The 19717-nt window shown below is 43.9% G+C and overlaps 2 protein-coding genes across 4 annotated transcripts in view; one reads left to right on the plus strand and one right to left on the minus strand.

The window, feature by feature from the left end:
* Positions 1-8708, minus strand: part of ACTR2 (actin related protein 2) — a 277715-nt gene extending 269007 nt beyond the window's left edge. The window contains exon 1 of the mRNA XM_086927591.1: positions 8532-8708. Within this exon, the coding sequence (XP_086783717.1) occupies positions 8532-8579 (48 nt within the window). The 5' untranslated portion in view covers positions 8580-8708. The remainder of the gene's footprint in view (positions 1-8531) is intronic.
* Positions 8709-9574: 866 nt separating this feature from the next.
* The window catches only part of LOC147709001 (uncharacterized), a 398890-nt gene continuing 388747 nt past the window's right edge, over positions 9575-19717 (plus strand). The window contains exon 1 of one of the 3 annotated variants that reach the window (XM_086927594.1): positions 9575-9737. Coding sequence is in view for 2 of the 3 variants with exons in the window: in XM_086927593.1 (XP_086783719.1) it covers positions 9967-10075 (109 nt within the window). In the remaining variant the exon portion in view is untranslated. Of the gene's footprint in view, positions 10076-19717 lie in introns of all 3 variants that reach the window. The other 2 variants (XM_086927593.1, XM_086927592.1) reach the window with 2 other exon arrangements.

The raw sequence follows: 19717 nt of genomic DNA on the forward strand, positions 1-19717 counted from the left end.
GGTTTGGAGCATTCTTTCGAGCTAACGATGTCTATCTGCACCGATACCCTCACCCTTCATTCGTAGCCTCACAGCCACAATTCAGGAAGCTTTAAACGTCCCAACATAGTAAAAACAAAAATAGTTGAGAGCAGACATGTTAAGAAGTATTTTTAATGAAAGGATTTCATCTGAGATGTGGCTAGATCTGCTGACTTCAGAATTCGGGAATCAGGCTTTATTCCCGGCCTTGGCTCAACATTCAGTGGGGCAAATCGATCAATCCCCCTTGCGCCTAAACTAAAAAAGCATGTAACGCCAGATTTTCTTGTAAATCGCGCTAATGCTCTAGGGTCGTTCTCTTGCTATAAGAACGCTTCAAAACCAGTATGTGCTAAAAGTGGGCGAGCCAAGGGTCTGGTTATGATCTAAGAGCCCATGCTCTAGACAAATCCAAAAAATAGCTGGCATCTAAATAATGCAGCAAACAAAGTCAAAATTGTGATCATCTTATGCAATTAAAATATGTATTTCTTTAACATTCTGAAGCATTTCACCGTAATACATCCAATTATTTTAGTGCAAGGCACTCCATGAACTCACGTATTGGAAGCTGCCCTCTGATAAAGACATATTGTTACAAAACACAAGGGAACCCAATAGGCAATAGGTCAGGGACCTTGGGTACGTTATTATTCCTGAAGACAGTGGTCCCTAGACAATTTAGATTAAAATGTCAATTAATATAGACCCAATCCGTTCTATATTATCTCTTCAGCCGGACAGTTTTTTAATGTACAATATACTAGTAAGAAAAATCAGCGAAAATTTCAAGTGGGACACAACCTGCGTCCTACTAATAACAACATACAAAACGACATTAAGGAAAGGGTTAAGGTAAGGAAAGCGTGTCTGCATTTACATTAGATATAGGTACAACAGACAGAATATTGTGGGCACACCATTACAAATTCAACCTTGCAATTGTGTCAATGAATGGTGTACAATTTGTCGACGAAGTTTCGATCCCTATTATAATCACTGGGATCATCTACAGGACATTTGAGGGGGACATGTCTGTAAACAATTGCTCTAAATACTTTAAACCATATGACAAACTGGAGGAAGGGGGAAAAAACTACAAAATTACAAAAGGGCAAGTCTATACACTTATTTACAAATTTCTATTTTACAAGTGAAAAAGGAGGAAGTGGCCTTGTTCAATTTATATCCGAAACGTGAGAGTTATGGAGTGAACCAGAGAACATGGGTATGCTCTGTTGAAAAGTAAAATCAAGTGAAAATGAGAAAGGCCGGGTCAGAAACCAGGAGGTCATTGCAAAGCACGCGGTAGTACATAAAAAGGTGATGCTAGTCGTAAGCACCACAGCGGGTAGAAAGAGCCCTAACTTCAGTGGATGTGAAGCTATCATTAGTCTGCGCAAAAATGGTGGACTGCACGCTTACCAGTGGCAGATAAGCCGGTGGTATTAGGCAAATGTTGAGGATGCCGTCCGGCGTGCTTGGTATGCGCCTAGGACGGCTGCAGTGGTTGTGTAATTAAGGGGAGGAGCACCCCAAAGGAACTGCTCAATTTAGCAAGTTTTCAGGGTTTGATGCTGTCATCAGGCGTGCTTAGATTGCGCCTTTGGGAGGAGGGGGGAAAAGGTTAAGTCTATGTCGCAATCAGTTGGTTCTGTGCATGGCTGCTATAAAAGAGAGTGCTTACCTAGGATGTCAGAGAAGAGCACAGTGGCTACCAGGACCGTAAGATTGTGTGAAGGGGCACCTGCAAGGAACAGCTCTGATTAACAATAGTTGCAAGGCTGGGATAAATTGTGAACCGCGCATGTAGTGGAGCAGCGCTAACATATTGTAAGAGAATGCCGGAATTACATCGGAGCCGTGTTCGCGATCTCGATGATACAGGAGTTCTGAGGGGGATAAAAACAATGTATACTACTAAGTACTAAGTGAGGGATACTGGAGCATTTGAAATAAGGGAGGGTGAAGGGGGGAGGGTATTGTGAACCGCGCAAGCAGTGAAGCAGCGCAGCAGCGCTTACCTCTTATTAGAGAATGCTGGAATTACATTGGAGCCGCGTTCGCGATCTCCGTGAGACGTAAATCCTAGGGGGATAAAAACAGTGTATCCTACTAAGTAATTTTCTTTACATGCACACGGATTGCACATTTGGGTGGTGGCATGTTTTTTATTTCCCTTTTTTACTGATGTGACATATGAAATAAATAAAATACAAAAATCTATAAATAATACTTTGCATAGCCCAAAACTATTGCCTTTGCCAGAGTCTGTTTCGAAGCGCTGCACAGTCAAATTAAACTTTGGCGCGTTGCATCCACAAATGACTAATCCTGATAGGCAGATTTTTACAGGAGCAGAAGACCATTGCTAAAGCAGAAACTCGGTCAATAGTTTGGATTTGTGGCAGTTGCACGTGAGAATTAGAACATCAAAGCGGCCACTTTTGTGGAGCCTGTCTGTTTGAAGGTGAGAAAAAAAGAAAAGAAAAGAGCGTAAGTAAAAGCAGAGCGAGGCCAACAAAGGGAGGGGCAGAGCTCCTTAATGGAGCAAGGTGGGGATGGGGGCTCTTAGTGCTTAGCGAGGTGTGTCAACAGCAGCACTGTGTGTGGAGGAATGCAGCGTGTGCTGTAGTGAACTGAATCCAAGCACAGGGTTTGCATGTAAACAGCGCCTGTGATTAGCAACAACAAAAAAATGCTTTTTAAATGGCTGTCCTCAAAATCCGACATTGTTTTTTAATTTGCCCATGTGTGTTCCGGTACACAACGGCTGTAGTTAAGGTTCCTGCAAGGACCTACATTACGCCATTGGGTTGCACAACAACTAACCCCTAGATTAATCAAAGTCCCGTTTTGCGAGTCCTTAATAGCGATTATTAAGGAAACGCTATTAAGGACTTGCAAAACGGGATTCAAGTAGGAATCGCTAAATAAATTGCGATTCCTACACATTCCTTATTTGCGATTAGCAAATTGCTAATCGCAAATAAGAAATAACTCCCCATTCATTCCTATGGGCCTAAAGGGCCAAAGGAATGAATGGGGAGTTATTCCTTATTTGCGATTAGCAATTTGCTAATCGCAAATAAGGATGCGATTTCAAGGGTGCTAGGGGTGTCCAAAGGACACACTGTAGCACCCCTGAAATGGAAATGTAGCCTGATGTTGCGCACACACATGTCCAAAATACATGTGTGTGTGTAACATACAACTGAGAAAAATGCACAAAAGTGCATTTTTATCAGTTTTCGCTATTTACCACAAAGTCAGACTTTGCGGTAAATAGCGGCAAAAAATAGCGAAATCGCAATGTATTATTGGTTCATGAATAGCATTTAAGGAATCTCAAATTGAGATTCCTTAAATGCGATCACAATTTGAAAAATCGCAATTTTTTGCGATTTTTTAAATTGCGAGTTCATGACCCATTGATGAATTCCAAATTCCATTTTTGCGGGTGCAAATGGACGAATTCTGCGATTCGCACCGTTTGCGCCCGCAAAAATGCTTCATGAATCTAGCTGTAAGCGTAGTATATATAAAAGATTTTTTTGGGGGTTTGTGAAGATGGCAATTTATAGTACGCTGCGGCATTGTGGCTTTCTAGAGGAAAGGGACACGCATTTCCTGGGTGGAGGAGAGAGGGAGATGCAGTTGGCTGAGTGCGAGTGATATAGACTGAGAAGTAGGGCTGAAATAGTGGAGGATGAGAGAAATAGAATGTGTTTGTGAGTAAATGAGAGAGGGAGATGCGAGCAGGGGCTGCAATGAGATGAAGTGTATGAAACGTTGAGGAGGTAGGCTTTGGAGGGAGAGTAAGTGAGCTGAAAAATGCGAAGAATTGACCTGGGGAAGGCTACACAGGGGACGATGCAGATGTTAAAAAGCAAGCGGCCGCCATTGTCCTGTCTGTCCACGACGTCCTGCCTGCAGTATGAAACAAGGCAGTAGTGGAAATAGGCGGCAGTTGCACAAACACACACACACCTGTGCATCATCTTACATATAAATACACAGCACTGAGAGGTAGCTTTCAGTCACGCCACATGGTGGGGTCAGACGCCAGTTTTACACAAGTTGCATATTCGAAAGCTTTTAAATCACGAATGTGTCAATAATTAGGGGGGGATAAGATAACAAAACTAACGGATAAGGCAGAAAAAGCCTTGAAGAAAACGAAAGATTTCGCAGGCTAAAGAAGAAACTGTGGATTGTTTGTTCCTAAGGCAAAGACGAATGAGGAGATTCCGGGTGTGAGCTCAAGACGTAGAGGCGGGGCCGGGGGGGGGGCTGAAGCAGGCTGGCCTAGGACACTATATCAAATCCCTTTGAAGTGTTTGAAGTCTGATGCCGGCTGCAAGCAAACCAGCATGAGTGCGGAGAGAGGCTCACAGGCTGCCAAATGATGTGCGATGTGCACGCACCCGCACACATGCGATGTAGGCAATCCGCCTGGAAAAGCCTTTGGGAGCATTTTTAAAAGCCCCTTACTTAAGTCTCATAGAAAACGCATGCACGTTGGCTCAGCAAGACCTGAAAACTAGGAAGACACGCCTGCAGGAGGTGCGTGCGCGCCACAGCGAGCCATGTGGTTTCAATTATCGCACCCGTGTCTGAGCACGATAATGGAAACGCCATAGTGGCAGTGCGGGTAACCGCCACCAATAGGCCATGGGCAGAGCAATGCGCACACCTTTGGCCAATTTCGTGCTGTCTTTGATCAAAAAAAACGCACGTACGCAAAGGCCAATAGTTTAGGACAAAAGAAAAAGCGCATGTACGAGTGTGTGCAAGTGTGAGGGCAGATTTCAAAAGCCCCTACTTAAAGTCTCGCTGCGCGAGTACTGCTGCACACTGCAACGCTAGGCGTGAGACCTAACTAGGTCTCAGACAAAAAGAAAGCGACTGGACACTACTATCACAAACTGGTCAATACGCACTAAAAAAAAATGTAGAAATGCTATTTAATTCCTTTAAAATATAAGTTAGAAATTCAAACATGCCCTACCACACCGCTATGATGAATAACGGGTGCGACTTTTGTAACTTTAATTTGCAATTTGACTTACAAATAGGTTTGACTTACTGTACTTTAAGACGCAATTGAACATATGTAACCTGACTACTTCAAAGTCAACACCAATTCTCTATTTAGATGGGGTGTCAATTAAATTTAATAGTTCTCTCTTGCCATCAATTTCAGGTTAGAGACGTTTCGCCTCTAAAAAATATACCTCCGTCGCTCAAGAGCGCTTTTCCAGCACCAGAAGACAAAACAAATTATTCATTTTCTAACTTAAAAACGACATTGTTTACATTGGTATTTGCAGTGTGCTATTTAAATATGACTCTTATAACTCCAAAGAAATCTGAACTGTTCGAACATTTGTGTCCACAATCTTGAGATCTGTCAGACTCAAAATAGCCGAACTGACAACCCTTCAATACCACTTTCCTAAAAGTAACACAGTGTGATATGATTCACCCCTCATGCAACGCCGGTTGATGCCCATGATATTTCCCTTCAGATTCCAAACCACCCTCACACGTTGTGTCACTGCAAGTTCATTTCAACTCACAATTTGGTGCGGAAGTTTCGACATGCGTCTGAAACACTGCAACTCTAGGCCATGTAATTTATGCACAAAAATCACTAAAGCCATTTTAAATCAACAGTTCAGTTGAAGCTAGTGAGGCATGATGGAGTAACAGACTATAAAATCAACTGCCAACAAAGCATATTTACTCATCCCCTTTTCCATCTAGTCTGACAAATGTCCCTTAAATCCCAATTCATGCGAATCTAGCTCTCTCATCTACGTTTAAATGTATCTATGGTATGCATACTTCTCTCGTCACCCTTATTTGTAATGCATGGTATCTGAATATGCATTTCCCATGGTGAACATACATAAATCAACTATACTAACAACTTTCAGAATATTATCAGGCCTCGAAAAATCATAAAAGTGTTACTAGATCTGCAGGACAAGTGACTTAAATAATTTACTCGACCTATTTGTAATGCTCTTGACCCATATACTGGTTTCAAATTATGTGATAGGGGGTAAATAATTTAATTAATTGAGCCGCCATTTTCTACATTATCACATATGAAAGCACCTTCAAATGTGCAAGTTCAGCATGTCTGCTGTACAAAAGACTCTCGTTTGATTTAATAGACTAAAGTTTTTCCATATATAATATCTTTCTAGCCACATATAGAACACACATTACCCCTGACTTGCCTCTTAGTTCCTTAACAGCATTTTCATCAGGACGGGGGCAGGGATGTTTCTCAAATCATGTTTAAAAAACTATCACTTTTAATAAATACATAACTAAAGCATGAAGTGATAGCAAACTGTCATTTGTAATCAGCAGATTTTATATTGAAATGGCCACAAACTTTCCCACTGACATGCAAATTAATTTATGAAAGTATATATTGTATAAACAATGTTGGAAATAGAGTTTCTGCAAATACGTGTTATTTGCATATCACCAAGTAAAGTGTTCAGGTTTGTTTTGCTCATGTTTAACTATTTGTGTGTATCACGCTTCTTATTTACAAAAAAATGTGCTTTTGTAATTCCTGATATATTTTGAAATATTTCTAACATTAATTGACAGGCTATTTATGTAAATTAGGGTGTTAGACAAAAATAACTGACATCTTCAGCTAACTCACTTGACAAAAAAACTCTAACTCAAATAAGAGAGAAAAATAAACCAAATTTTCCGAGCGCCGATTAGAGGAAAGATAAACTGACATTTGACCTCTTCCCTTGAACAGAAGCAAATGTGTCAAGATAAAAAAACAATATTTAATGGCATGGTTATTGCTCCTTCACTTTCTGAATGAACAGAACACCTGTTCTTTCCAGCCTAAGTTAACTTGCAAAATGGGACTAGTAGGTGCTAAACATAGCAGGACCTGATAAACTTTTACTTGCAATTGCGTTAGTGAGCTTGTAGTTTTTTCGAGGCCTGAAATTATTGATAGCTTATCTCTTATGGTTGAGCAACCAATTAAAGACCGATTGAAAAGAATGGACAGAATATTGTTTTCTTTGGAACTCTGTCATTGCTGTCCATAACAAACATTCAACATTGCGTCCTACGAAATGGCTTTCTAAAAAAAATCAATGGCTAGCTCGAGTAAAACAGTGTTTTAATCAATCTCAATGACTTTATTGTTTTAGCTAATAGCTGTACAATAATCAAAATGAAATAATAAGTAAAACAATAAAAACACAGGCCACTGCATTGTAAACCTTAAAATGCTTTGGAGAAAAAGTTGCCAAGTCTTGCTGTTTAAACCTGTACCTTGTTGTCTGGCATGCAGACCACAAATATGACTAAACGTGAAAAAAGATGTGCTGTGTCTGTCTGGTGACATAAGCCAATGCATCTCTTTAGCAAACAGCCCTGAACTGCTGGACCAGGGAATAAGATACATTTTAAGGAGTTAAAATTGTTTTAGTCAAAATACCATAAAATGAGTAACAGTCTCCACCTCACCTGCCTGACGTTTGAATAACCTGGCACTACTCTCGTAAGGGGTTCCATTTTGCCTTGTAGGCAGTCAATTGGAGGACCGCTAGCATGAATGTTAGGTACAAGAAACATTACATTCAGAAATGTTGTGAGTACCCCACAGCTCTGCACCAGAGGTAGAAATCGTCTTCCTCTTATAGATTTGGAAGATTGCCTTTAAGGGTCGCCACCAATCTCAATACTTATAGCGTAAACAATGCCAGAATATGGGATACTTCATTAAATCTCCTCCGTTGGATGGGCCAAAGATAACTAGTAGTTGAATCTGATCCCAATGCAGTTATAACTAACAAAAAATTATTGTTCTTAACACAGAAGTTCTGGATACGTTTAACTTTCGGGTTCAAATCATACATTCCGTCTTAACAACGTTGGTCTAAGCTTGTCAATAGTTGAACGTCTTTTAAAAGGCGGTGCATGTATACTTCAGATATGAATAACCAAAGGACCTAGAAACTGGTGTGACAATAAACTGCTTTAAAAATACATCTACGATAACATTGATTTATTTGGAGTGTTGTTACTGCATAATGAATCAATGACATGTCCCAAGATATTTTAAAATGAATAGCTTTTCCGTGAACTTGACTAAATACTATTTAATCACATTAACCTCTAGTGGTTTCAAGTTGTTTGAACACCAGATTTGACCTCCCCTGTTTTCTACCTTCCTGCTTCTCCCTGGTCCATTCCTCTCTACCACGCCCCTCTTAACATTTTCTTTTCACCCTCAACTCTTTCTAATGATCTCTATGAACCCCTCTATTTGCCCGGCATCCGCGCTCTGGGACCGTTTGCTTTTCTGATGGTCATCTGGATTCTCTTTGATATCTCCATTTTTCATCCTCTCATATCTCCCGTCCATATTATTTAATCTCTAATTAGCAGGCTGTCGCTATTTCCGCTCTCTAGTATCTGGGATCAGCCTGCAGGGGCGTGGTACTCACCCCAGTGCCGTTATCACACACCACCACCTTCCTCCCCTGGCTGTCCATGCTGCCACTGCTTCTTCTCGCCAGCTGCGGACCCGCTTCTGTCTCAAGCCTCAGCCTAGCACCGGAAGCCACCGCCCTGCTGCCAGTCGTGTCTGCAAACACACAACCATCTGAGCAGAACTCAGCATGGCCGCCATGATAGCAGGATCACTCGTTCAGTCAAATACATCGGGGAACGTGCACAACAAGAATAATGCGCGTAAAAACCAAAGGGAAAAATTATTCCAAAGAAAAAAAGTATAACAATTTTAATGGTTAGATACTCTCGTTGTTTTTACTGCAAAACATTAATTAATGTTAGAATGAAGATGTTTCCTCATGTTCGTTAAGGTGGAGTTAAAGATTCATCTTCCTAATTTCAAGAAGCATCAGCAACTCTCCAGCCACAGAAGGAAGTTTACATTATTACACTGGCGCCCAGGTTCTACCGATGCGTTGGCACTGAAGTATTTCTTTCATGTCCCTGCCCCTGTTGGTTCGTGACAGGTTTCACAGCTGTCAGTGACTGCACGTGACTTACCCGCTTATCATTCGGTTACATGCTTTACATGAGACTTCCGCACTAGTACCGGGGTCAGCATACATGGGATTTGACTGTTCTAGGAGCTCACGGCGAGAAACCCAGTAGTCGAATCGGCCGTGTTGAGTTTTGTTCATGAGTTTATGCCGGTCTTTTGCCATCACTGACTTTCCTTTTATTGTAACTAGTACATCAATTTGAAACAATGATAAAAAAGAAAAGAATGCCACCATGCTTTTTGAGATGTCTAACCCTTTACTAGGCAAAAATTATACGGCTATTGAGACACCGAAATAAACGAAAGACAAGTTTTATCGAATGCGGCGGCCATCTTTAAATTGTCTTTTTGGAAATGGGAACTGGGCAGGCTACTAATTTCGCACAATTTGTGCTGACTAGAGTCATTGGTTGGAGTCAGTTATGCTTCTTTAGATCTCTTCTTGCCTGCGTCTAGGGGTTGCTGCCTATTTGTACAGACTCCTAATTAACAAAATTGAGGTAGTTCTGTCTTTGCTTTGTACGGTTGGAATTTTGGCGCATAAATGCAATGTTGCGAAAGTTACAAGCGTAACGGCAAGTGACAGAAGTAATTTCTGATGACGAGAAAGCGAGTAGTGTCCTAAAGTCGCAATCGATAGGTATGCCCTCTGACAGATTGGACGTTGAGAAAGACCGTTGAATTGAGTTGGGCGAACAAAATTAGACGTTGAGAAATACATTTGAATTGGTTTGGACGACAAAAAGCCAAAGGAAACTTCTTTATTGGTTTAGGGTGTTTTATCGCTAAGGCTAAAGTTATCGTGAGGGATAAGTTATAGGACAGACTCCGCACACTGGTACGTGTATCCTCTTCAGTTTTGGATTTTAATGGCGATCCTGGGAACTTGGGCGTTTTGTGTGCCTGTGTTGGAGAAGCTGAGTTCCCGGCTGCTGCACTGGGAGCGAGCAACGGACAGCCTGCGGGATGCGATTGCAGGTGATTAAAATTAGTACAGTGACCCTATCATTGACTTGCTACCCGCTAGCCTTAGTAGTCTTGTATGAGTCTGTCTTCGTTCAGGTATCAGCTAGCTGTTCACAGGTATCAGCTGTTCGCTTAGGCCTTTCCTCGCATCTCTATATGTTTGTACTGTACAGACACAATTTAAAACTCATTCAGGGCGATGCTTAGAGGAATATGGTGGAGGTTGTTAGAAAAAAAACCACTCCTTGAAACGCCTGACCTCCCCAGTAAAAGGCCGTTAGTGGACGCTGCTGTTGTTTGTCTCACTGAAGTTCTAAAAAAGTGTTGGATGGAATACTTGAATTAATCACAGCCACTGGCAATTGCTTGTTTCTTTGTTACTTTGCATACCAAGCCACCTCAGATTTGATCCAGCCATATGCAAATCCGTCTTGACCCTGTTCCAATAGGAACAGTCCACCCACACTTCCAGGCCAGGTTCTCCCTGAGCCAGAACACAAAACCTGTATTGCCCTTATTAGAGCTCAGCAGTCAGGTATAGCTTGGTTCCAGCGGCACAGTGTGCTCAGGACCCAAGTCCGGGCCTATCCGTCTCACTTAGTTTATTGACACTGAAGTTTGCAAAAAAAGTGATGGACCAAATTATTGAATTAATCTCAGCCACTGGTAATTACTATGGCCATATCCCAGTGCATTGTTATTTTGCACATCATGCCACCTCTATTTGTACACAGCCATATGTAAATCAGTCTTGACCCTGCTCCAATAAGAACAGCCCAGCCCAAAATTGCCAGGCCAGAACCCAAGCAGTCCACCTGATGAACCCCAATAAGGCACTCAAGTATCTTTAACCCCTTCCATGCTGATGACAGAACGGTTCCGTCATCAGCTACGGGTGAGCTGTGCTGATGACGGAACCGTTCCGTCATGACTCCGCCCGCGCAAGGCGGAGTCAGCATGGGCGGGGAATTCGCGCCGCACGGAAGCGGTTAATAAAATCTAGACCAAGACCCCGATCCCTTAGTCATTTCAGAACGCTCACCCTGTCCTGATGATGATCTAAACTAACTAAAGATCGAAACGTCGTCAACCCCTGTTGAAAATCCCCCCACTTGTACATATCGTTTTGGATTTCTTTGTCTATCCGTGTGATATTTCGTATACTGTCACTTCCACTCAATCACGTTACGCACTCCTGTCACTTATGTGAGCGCCTGAACGTATTTGTGTTAAAATTAATCTGCATATTATTTGGATTAAATGTATAAATGTTGCCCTATGAAGCCTGATCCTTAAGTTATTTATTCATCATGCAAAATAATATTTAAACTTGAGTTACTGGACTTATTCAGGCCTCCCCTGAACCATTGTCCTTCCTAAACATATTAAACCCCAGGTTCACTTAACAGGGTACCCTTGTTTCTCAAACCTACCCTTACTTTAGTAATAGCTTGAAAAATCTGCATTGTATCACAAGACTGAATCTCATATTATGCTTTTTTTAAAACATATCTACAACATTAAATACTAGTTTGCAATAAAAAGTAAAAATAATGGAATCATTAGACCAATGTGCTTATCTAAGAATGTCCTACATTCTTGAACTAAAAGCTTTTGGGAAGCTATTGCTCCCTGAGCAGAATGAGCACTGTAATTGAAATGGCTGTTCTGGCTAAGGACATCATTAAATGTACCCAATGAGTTGGAGTATTAGAAGTAACTAGTTTATACGTTTATTTTTTAAATGTAAATAATTGAGTGGAGGAAGACAACTCAGAGTAACAATCCCTTTTATTCATACTATTTCAAACAAGAACCCTTTCACATCTTTGGTTAATTAGGGAACTAAGGATATAAACAGCTTAAACCTGTGTTGGTTATTCTAGAAAGAGAAAAATGAACTCCTGCAGGAATATATTGTCTGTAGAAAATGTCAAGAGCACATACATCAGAAAGGTGTTTGATAGAAACCAGACATAAAAGTGCAGTGAGTTTTGCTGATAACGTTTTCAAGAATAATGCGTAATTAAGATCCCTGTTCAGAAACAAATCAAGAACTATCTTGACATCCTGCAACAATGCATCTTTTGGAACAGGAGAGGCAGCACGTTTTCCTTAAAGGAAAACAGGATGCATAAAAAAAAGAAATGTTTTCGTTTAATCATTTAAGGGCAGGTAGTGGTCCTTGGGATGGGGTTGTGATAATATTGTTTGGGAGAGCTAGTCATGGACATTCAGAGCGTAATCAAGAACATTTATTAATATTGTAGTTGCAAATAAAACAATATGAAAAATCATTTGTAAATTGGCCTTAGACTCTTTGCATACCACTAGACCGCATTAAATTTCAAACTGCATTACTACTCAATATTTTATCTGAAGTTGACGAACAGGTTACATATTCTTTGCTATGGTGTCATCACAGAACTACATCAGACTTGGTCTAAGGGCTACATATTTAAAAAGTCTTATGTACCCCATGAGCCTAACACACCTATTCCTCAAACTTATTACAGTGATCCATGCCTCTTTATCTATTCTTTAATGGAAGGGTCTTGTACATCCTGCAAATGAAGTGCCACAGGAGGACAATTTTAGGATCCAGCTTGAAGTATATGCCCACCACTTCTCCCAATGCACCACTTATGGTAAGCCAGTACCTACAGACTAATAGAGCAATCCCCAGCACACATTTACAAATTCAAATAGGCAATGTTATGTTATGTTATTAATGGGTCTTATATAGCGCAACGGCTACTCCAAAGGAGTCTCCCGGCGCTTTGAGCTCCAGACCCAGAAAAGATACTAAGGAAAAACATAACAACCAACAAGAAAACAAAAGAGAAGAGGAACAGAACTCTACCTAGCGAAAAACCAAAGTCTTCAGGCCCTTCCTAAAGGCTAACAGATTGGCTGTGGAACGTAAGGACAGTGGTAGGGAGTTCCAAAAACTCTACCTAGCGAATAGCCAAGTCTTCAGGCCCTTCCTAAAGGCTAACAGATAGGATGTGGAACGTAAGGACAATGGTAGGGAGTTCCATAACTGAGGGGCCAAAAATCTGAAAGATCGCCCTCCCAGACGTGCCCTCTTTATACGGGGAACTGCAGCAAGTGCTAGAGACTCCGATCTTAAGAATCGAGTCGGCCGATAGAATTCCAGCCTCTTCTGTAGGTATTTTGCACCCGTGGCATGCAGTGCTTTGTGGGCTAATGTCAAGGCCTTGAACATTATCCTCTTCCGTATGGGGAGCCAATGGAGGGATTGCAGCAGGTTTGAGGCACTGGCTCGACGGTGCAGGCCAAAAATAGCTCGTGCTGCAGCATTCTGGGTCACCTGCATATGCTGTAAAAGGTATTCTGGGAGACCCAGATATAGAATGTTGGCATAGTCTAATCTGGATCCGATGAGAGCCTGAACAGTTATTCTCCGATGCTCCTCGGACAACAGAGGGAAAAACTTTCGGAGCATCCTGAGAATCCCGAAGCAAGTCCCAGTCAAGGTTGCCACCTGGGATTTGAGCGAAAGCCCGTTGTCGATTTTAATTCCCAGGTTCTTAGCCCATTTAGAAGACTGGGCGGGAGGGAACTTGTCAGCAGGCCACCAACCATGCCAGTCCGGTTCCACAGGGCATCCAAAGAAAAGTATCTCGGATTTATCCGAGTTACACTTGAGGCTGTTCAGATGAAACCAGTTAAAAACAGCCCCAAGGCACTCACGGATACTTTCTCCATCTAATTCTTCGCTCTTACGGCAGGTGAAAAGAAGCTGGGTGTCGTCAGCATATGAGACGATCCGGGCCCCGTAGGACTCCACCAAATCCGCCAGAGGGGTCATGAGGATGTTAAATAAAGTAGGGCTCAAAACTGAGCCCTGAGGAACTCCGATTCCCAATTGCGGCATTTCGGCAGATCCAGGCGAGTCCCAGACCGTTTGTCGGCGGTTGGCTAAGAAGGAACGAAACCAGTTGAGCACCGTCCCCCCTAGACCGATGTCATGTAGTCTTATGAGGAGATCCTCATGGGGAACGGTGTCGAAAGCCGCCGACAAATCTAACATGACTAACATCACCCTGCCTCCATCATCCAGCACCTCCTTCACAATCTCTGAGACTTCCAAAAGTGCCGTCTCGGTGCTTAGGTTGGATCGAAAGCCCGATTGAGACGCATGGAGAAGCTAATTCGACTCCAGGAAGTTGGAGAGCACGCTATGAACGTGCTTCTCGAGGATTTTGGTAAGTGCAGGAAGGAGCGAAATTGGTTGATAGTTGGATGGGGCTTCCGGGGCAAGGTTGGGCTTTTTAAGGAGATGGATCCCCATGGCCTGTTTCTAGGATGGAGGCAGCACCCCCTGACTCAAGGAGAGATTGAGAATAGGGTTAGCTAGGGGGTTCACAACATCTGCCATTCTAGCTAAGAATTTTGCCGAGCAGGGATCACAGGGCGAGCCAGATTTGAGATTCCTCATCAATGCTAAAGATGAGGAGATCGTGAGAGACGGAAAGTTCAACAGAACCGGACCAGAGATGGGCTGATGGACTATCTCATTAGACATTATGCAAGGAGCAACTGTCGGTCTCGGAAGAAAGGATTCCTGAATCTGTCTAATTTTGGTCGTGAAAAAATTAGCAATAGTGTCAGCCCAGGTCTCATCCGGAATCTCCTGATCTATGCTCGAGCGAGGGGTAGTAAATTCTCGCACAATCAAAAAGATCAATGTTAGCATTGACACATGTAAGTCAATTTCCCAATATGCAGAAAAAATCGCAACGGGTTCTTATTTTTTTCTCCTTTTTTATTTTCTTACTTATTTATTTATTTTAATTTGTATACCAGCGCACAGCTACCCTCAAGGGTTTCCCGGCACCAACAAAGAACAGCAGAGAAAGGAGAGGCCTATTGGCTGAAAAGCCATGTTTTGAGGGATCTGCGGAAAGTCAGAAGGTCAGGTTGTAAGAGGAGGGGCGGTGGGAGAGCATTCCACAGAGTGGGGCCAAGATAAGAGGAGCGCCCTCCCATACGAGAAAGTCTGACTTTCGGCACTCGGAATTTCTCTTGCATGGAAAATCTGAGAGTACGGGAGGGGACGTAGGGGCAGGCAAGCTGTTGCACATAGTCAGGAGACTTAGCATGCTTGATGCGAAACATGTAAGTAAGGGCCTTGAACTTGACCCGTTTCTCCACTGAAAGCCAGTGGAGATCGACCCGCAGCCTGGACGTTGAGGCAGTTTTGGGTGCTCGGCAAAGCCGTCTAGCGGCAGAGTTTTGTACTCGCTGTAGTTTACGTGTTATCTCTTTGTTGACACCTAAATAGAGAATATTCCCTTAGTCCAGCCTAGAAGTCACCAAGGCTTGGACCACGGTACGCTGGGCATGGGATGGAAGCATCCACACGATCTTCCTCAACCATTTAAGAATGGTGAAGCAGGTGGCGGCAACCTTGGTAGCCTGCTGCCGCATAGAAAGGGAATCGTCCATAATGAAACCAAGGTTGCGCACTTGAGTGGAGGGCTGTGGAAGCGTACCCAATTCTGGTGGCCAATGTTGAGGGCCCCAGAGACCTCGATCCTTGCCGAGGATCAGAACCTCTGTTTATCGTCATCAAGTTTTAAAAAATTGGCGTTCATCAAATCCATCAATTTTCTGAGGCCAGATCTAAGTGCCAAAGGCTCGGAAGTTTTGTCAGCTGAAAGAGAGAAGAGGATCTGGGTGTCATCAGCGTATGAAAAAAGCGACAACCCTGATTCCTCCACCAAAGCTGCCAGCGGTCTGATATAAATGTTGAACAGTAGAGGACTGAGAGTTTAACCCTGGGTGACCCCATAGGGCAAGAGATGAGGTTTGGATTTAGAGGCAGATGAAAAGACCTGAAAGGTGCGATCAGCAAGGAACGAGCTAAGCCAGCTCAAGGCTGTCCCAGTAACACCAGAGAGTTGGAGGGCCTTTATGAGTACGGTATGAGTGACCGTATCAAAGTCCGCACTCAGGTCAAGCAGCACCAAGGCCATGGTCTTGCCTGTGTCGATGTTATGTTGGAGCTCTTCTGTAACCCCTTCTTTCTTCCGGTCCCCTTATATTTCGACAGAGTCTTGGCCAACAAGGGTTTCGCCGCCACGAGTACTCGCGGTATCGGCAGTCGGCGCAGATGTCATTCAAGACAAAATTATGAAGTTTCGCCATAAATATATGGGTGACAGTTTAATGGACGTTCAGGAAATCTGACTAAATACGTTTGCCGACGCTGGAGGTCCGTGTGAGTTGGAATTATCACCACACAGGAAATGGTTGAGAACAGAAAACTTAGGAGCCTTGAAAAAGTTGAAGAATATTTTCCTCTGTGGCGACAAAACACGTATTGGCTAAGACTCTGTAGAAAAATAAGGGGACCAGAAGAAAGAAAAATAAAAAAGGAGAAAAAAATAGGAACCCATTGTGATTTTTTTCGGCATATTGTGAAATTGACTTATGTGTCAATGCTAACATTGCCTATTTGAATTTGTAAACGTGTGCTGGGGATTGCTCTATTAGTTTGTAGTCTATGCTACAAGATTTGGAGAGGCAGGTGGTTCTCCCTACCTTTCAGAACCGTTGTAGATAGGACTATTTTGAGTTAATTGGTGTAGTCACCCGGTAGAGCGCCAATTTCCCTATACATAATACCACCTTTCCTTTTTCCTACAGTACCTACGGACAACTGAATGCTCCCTAACAGTGTGATAGAACATACTATGTGCATCTCAGGTAATTGGGGCTCTCAGCCCAACCCACGAGCCACAGTCTTGAAGGGAAGTAATAATTCTTATGACGATATTTCAAATTGAATAAGTTGAAATCTCATAGATATGGCCAGCAACCATTCTGAACCCTCTGTCCACTTGTTGTCATCAAGGGGACTCAAATCTGCCTACCATGCAAACCATAAGCGAGGAAATTCTTGATGCAGCTATCAGATTCAAGGTTTGTACTTGATCCCTTTTGCACTACCCACAGGTGGGACAATATGTGTAATTGTGTTTCTTCTAATGAACCAACGTCAATGTCAGTTCCCTTGCAAAGGTTACCATTGATCTTGGTGTAATGTGTTCCTGTTGTTGGCACAAGCCCCAACAAAACAAGAGGCACAGCATGTTTATCGGCACAAGTGGGGTAACACTGAGTAGTAGTAGGAACTTTTCTGGATTTCCGCATATTCTGCAAGTTTCCATCACTGAAATGTAAGGAAAATGTGTGATTTGGGGCAAAGTTTGAAATTTGCAGGGCATTGTGGGAAAGAAAGCCTCATGGGATCCATACAAGGCACACCACCCTGGTCTAGTTTCAAAAATTTCTGTAGTGAAGGGAGTGACCCTTGACCCTACCGCCAGGTAGGTCGCCCCCTCAGCCGCCACACGGTCCTCCTTGTGCCGCTGCCCCACTGCCACTGCGCTGTTTGGATTTGTTTTGAGTTATTTCGTGTTATCTCGTGTTAACTTGCGTCCTGTATTACTCCGTCGCTCTTCTCAACTGTTGCCTCTCTTGTCCTGAGTTTTATATATATTTCTATTTGCCATTACTTGGGCCCTTTGTGCCCCCCTGCCCCTGTTTGCCTTCTGTCTCCCGCTCCCCTCCCTCGCGCATTCCTGCTGCAGCGTCCCTGCCGCCCGAGCCCTGGTTTCCCAATCGCCGCCCCACGCCCGCCTCCCAGCTGCTCCTCCCGCCCACAACCCCTCATTTGGAGGCCACGCAGCGGGCGCGCCAAAGGCAGGCCCGTCTGCGCCTGGACTGCACCCAGCGCCAGAACACCTGGCCCCCGCCGAACCCAGGAATCCTGATTGAGATACGACACCACCGCCCTCGACGCACTCAACACGGACGGCCACCCGCCTGCTACCAAGCCACCCCGAAGCGCACCCACGGACCCTTCACCTGCCAAGCCTGCAAATTCACCTGCCTCCGAACCTGCACCCCGCCCCACGGACCAAGCAACAACAACAACCACCTCAAGTGCATCCTACTCAACACCCGCTCCGTCCACAAGCACGCCGTCAAACTCTGGGACCTCCTCGATACAACCACACCGGACGTCGCCTTCCTCACGGAAACCTGGATGAATGCCTCCTCCGCCCCGACATCGCCATAGCCATCCTGGACGGCTACAACATCACCCGTAAGGACCGCGTCAACCAAACCGGACGAGGAATCGCCATCATCTACAGGAACACCATCAGCGTCACGACCAACATCGAAGACACCCCCTTTTGAACCGCTTTGTTCGCCATAAGTTGGCAGGGTATGCTCAGACTTGAGTCCCTTGCTCACTTTGCCACTGGATTCAAGCGAGCCTGGCTGAAGATGGCTGCAATTTATTTATTTATTTATTTATTTATTTATTGACATTTGTAGAGCGCGGCGAATACCCGTGGGCGTCTCGGCGCTAGTTAAGGGATGGATCAGCAACTGGGGTAAAGAAGATATACAAGGCGCTAGTTAAGGGATGGATCAGCAACTGGGGTAAAGAAGATATACAAGGCTAATGGTCAAATAACCACGTCTTTAGCTGTTTGCGGAATGTGAACAAGGAGGGACTTGCTCGAATATGTGCAGGAAGGGTGTTCCAGAGTCTAGGGGCGGCAACCAGGAAACGCCTGTCGCCCCAGGTGACTGTTCTAGTGCAAGGCACAGCCAAGAAGTTCTGAATAGAGGAACGAAGAGATCGGGTTGGGACATGATGGAGAAGATTCTGTTTGAGAAAGTGGGGACCTTGATTATTGAGTGGCTTGTAAACAATACACAGCGATTTGAATTTGATACGGCTGCGTATCGGGCGCCAATGGAGATCCCTAATGATGTTTGTAACTGGTGCGAACTTGGGGATCGCAGCCAGCATTCGTGCGGCTGCATTTTGGATTGACTGCATCTTATTTGTCACTCGGACTTGGGCATTTAAGAATAGAGCATTACAATAGTCCAAGGAGGACAGGACTAGTGAGCTGACCAGTGTTTTCCCGGCCGTGTTCGGTAGGAAAGGTAGTATTTTCCTAATCATTCTCAATTTCATATGAGCTGAAGCCGCAGTTTTATTCGCATGTGCCATAAAATTGAGGCCAGCATCGAAGATGACGCCTAGACGCCTAGATGATGCCAGAAACCGGTCCTCGGAAGCTTGTTTCCGGTCGAGGGAAGGCATGGCTTGGCAGTTCGGGCTGGACTGTTCCCATGAGGCACAGGGCCAGACTGATTTGCCTAAAGCCATGTCTGAACTGGGGTGGCAGAGTGGGCTAAAGAACGGTGATGGATTAAACCCAGATCTTTTGACTGGGTGTGAGTGTTTGATTGGTTCAGATGCTCCATCCCTTACCACCCCCTTTTGTACCGCTTTTGGCCGCCATAAGTGTGGCAGGGTATGCTCAGACGTGAGTCCCTTGCTCACTTTGCCACTGGATTCAAGCAAGCCGGGCTGAAGACGGCTGGAATGCCAGAAACCGGTCCTCGGAAGCTTGTTTCCGGTCCAGGGAAGGCATGGCTTGGCAGTTCGGGCTGGACTGTTCCCATGAGGCACAGGGTCAGACTGATTTGCATATAGCCATGTCTGAACTGGGGTGGCAGAGTGGGCTAAAGAACGGTGATGGATTAAACCCAGATCTTTTGACTGGGTGTGAGTGTTTGATTGGTTCAGAT

Source organism: Lissotriton vulgaris, chromosome 6 (genome assembly GCF_964263255.1).
Source record: "Lissotriton vulgaris chromosome 6, aLisVul1.2, whole genome shotgun sequence".
NCBI classification, from domain to species: Eukaryota; Metazoa; Chordata; class Amphibia; order Caudata; family Salamandridae; genus Lissotriton; species Lissotriton vulgaris.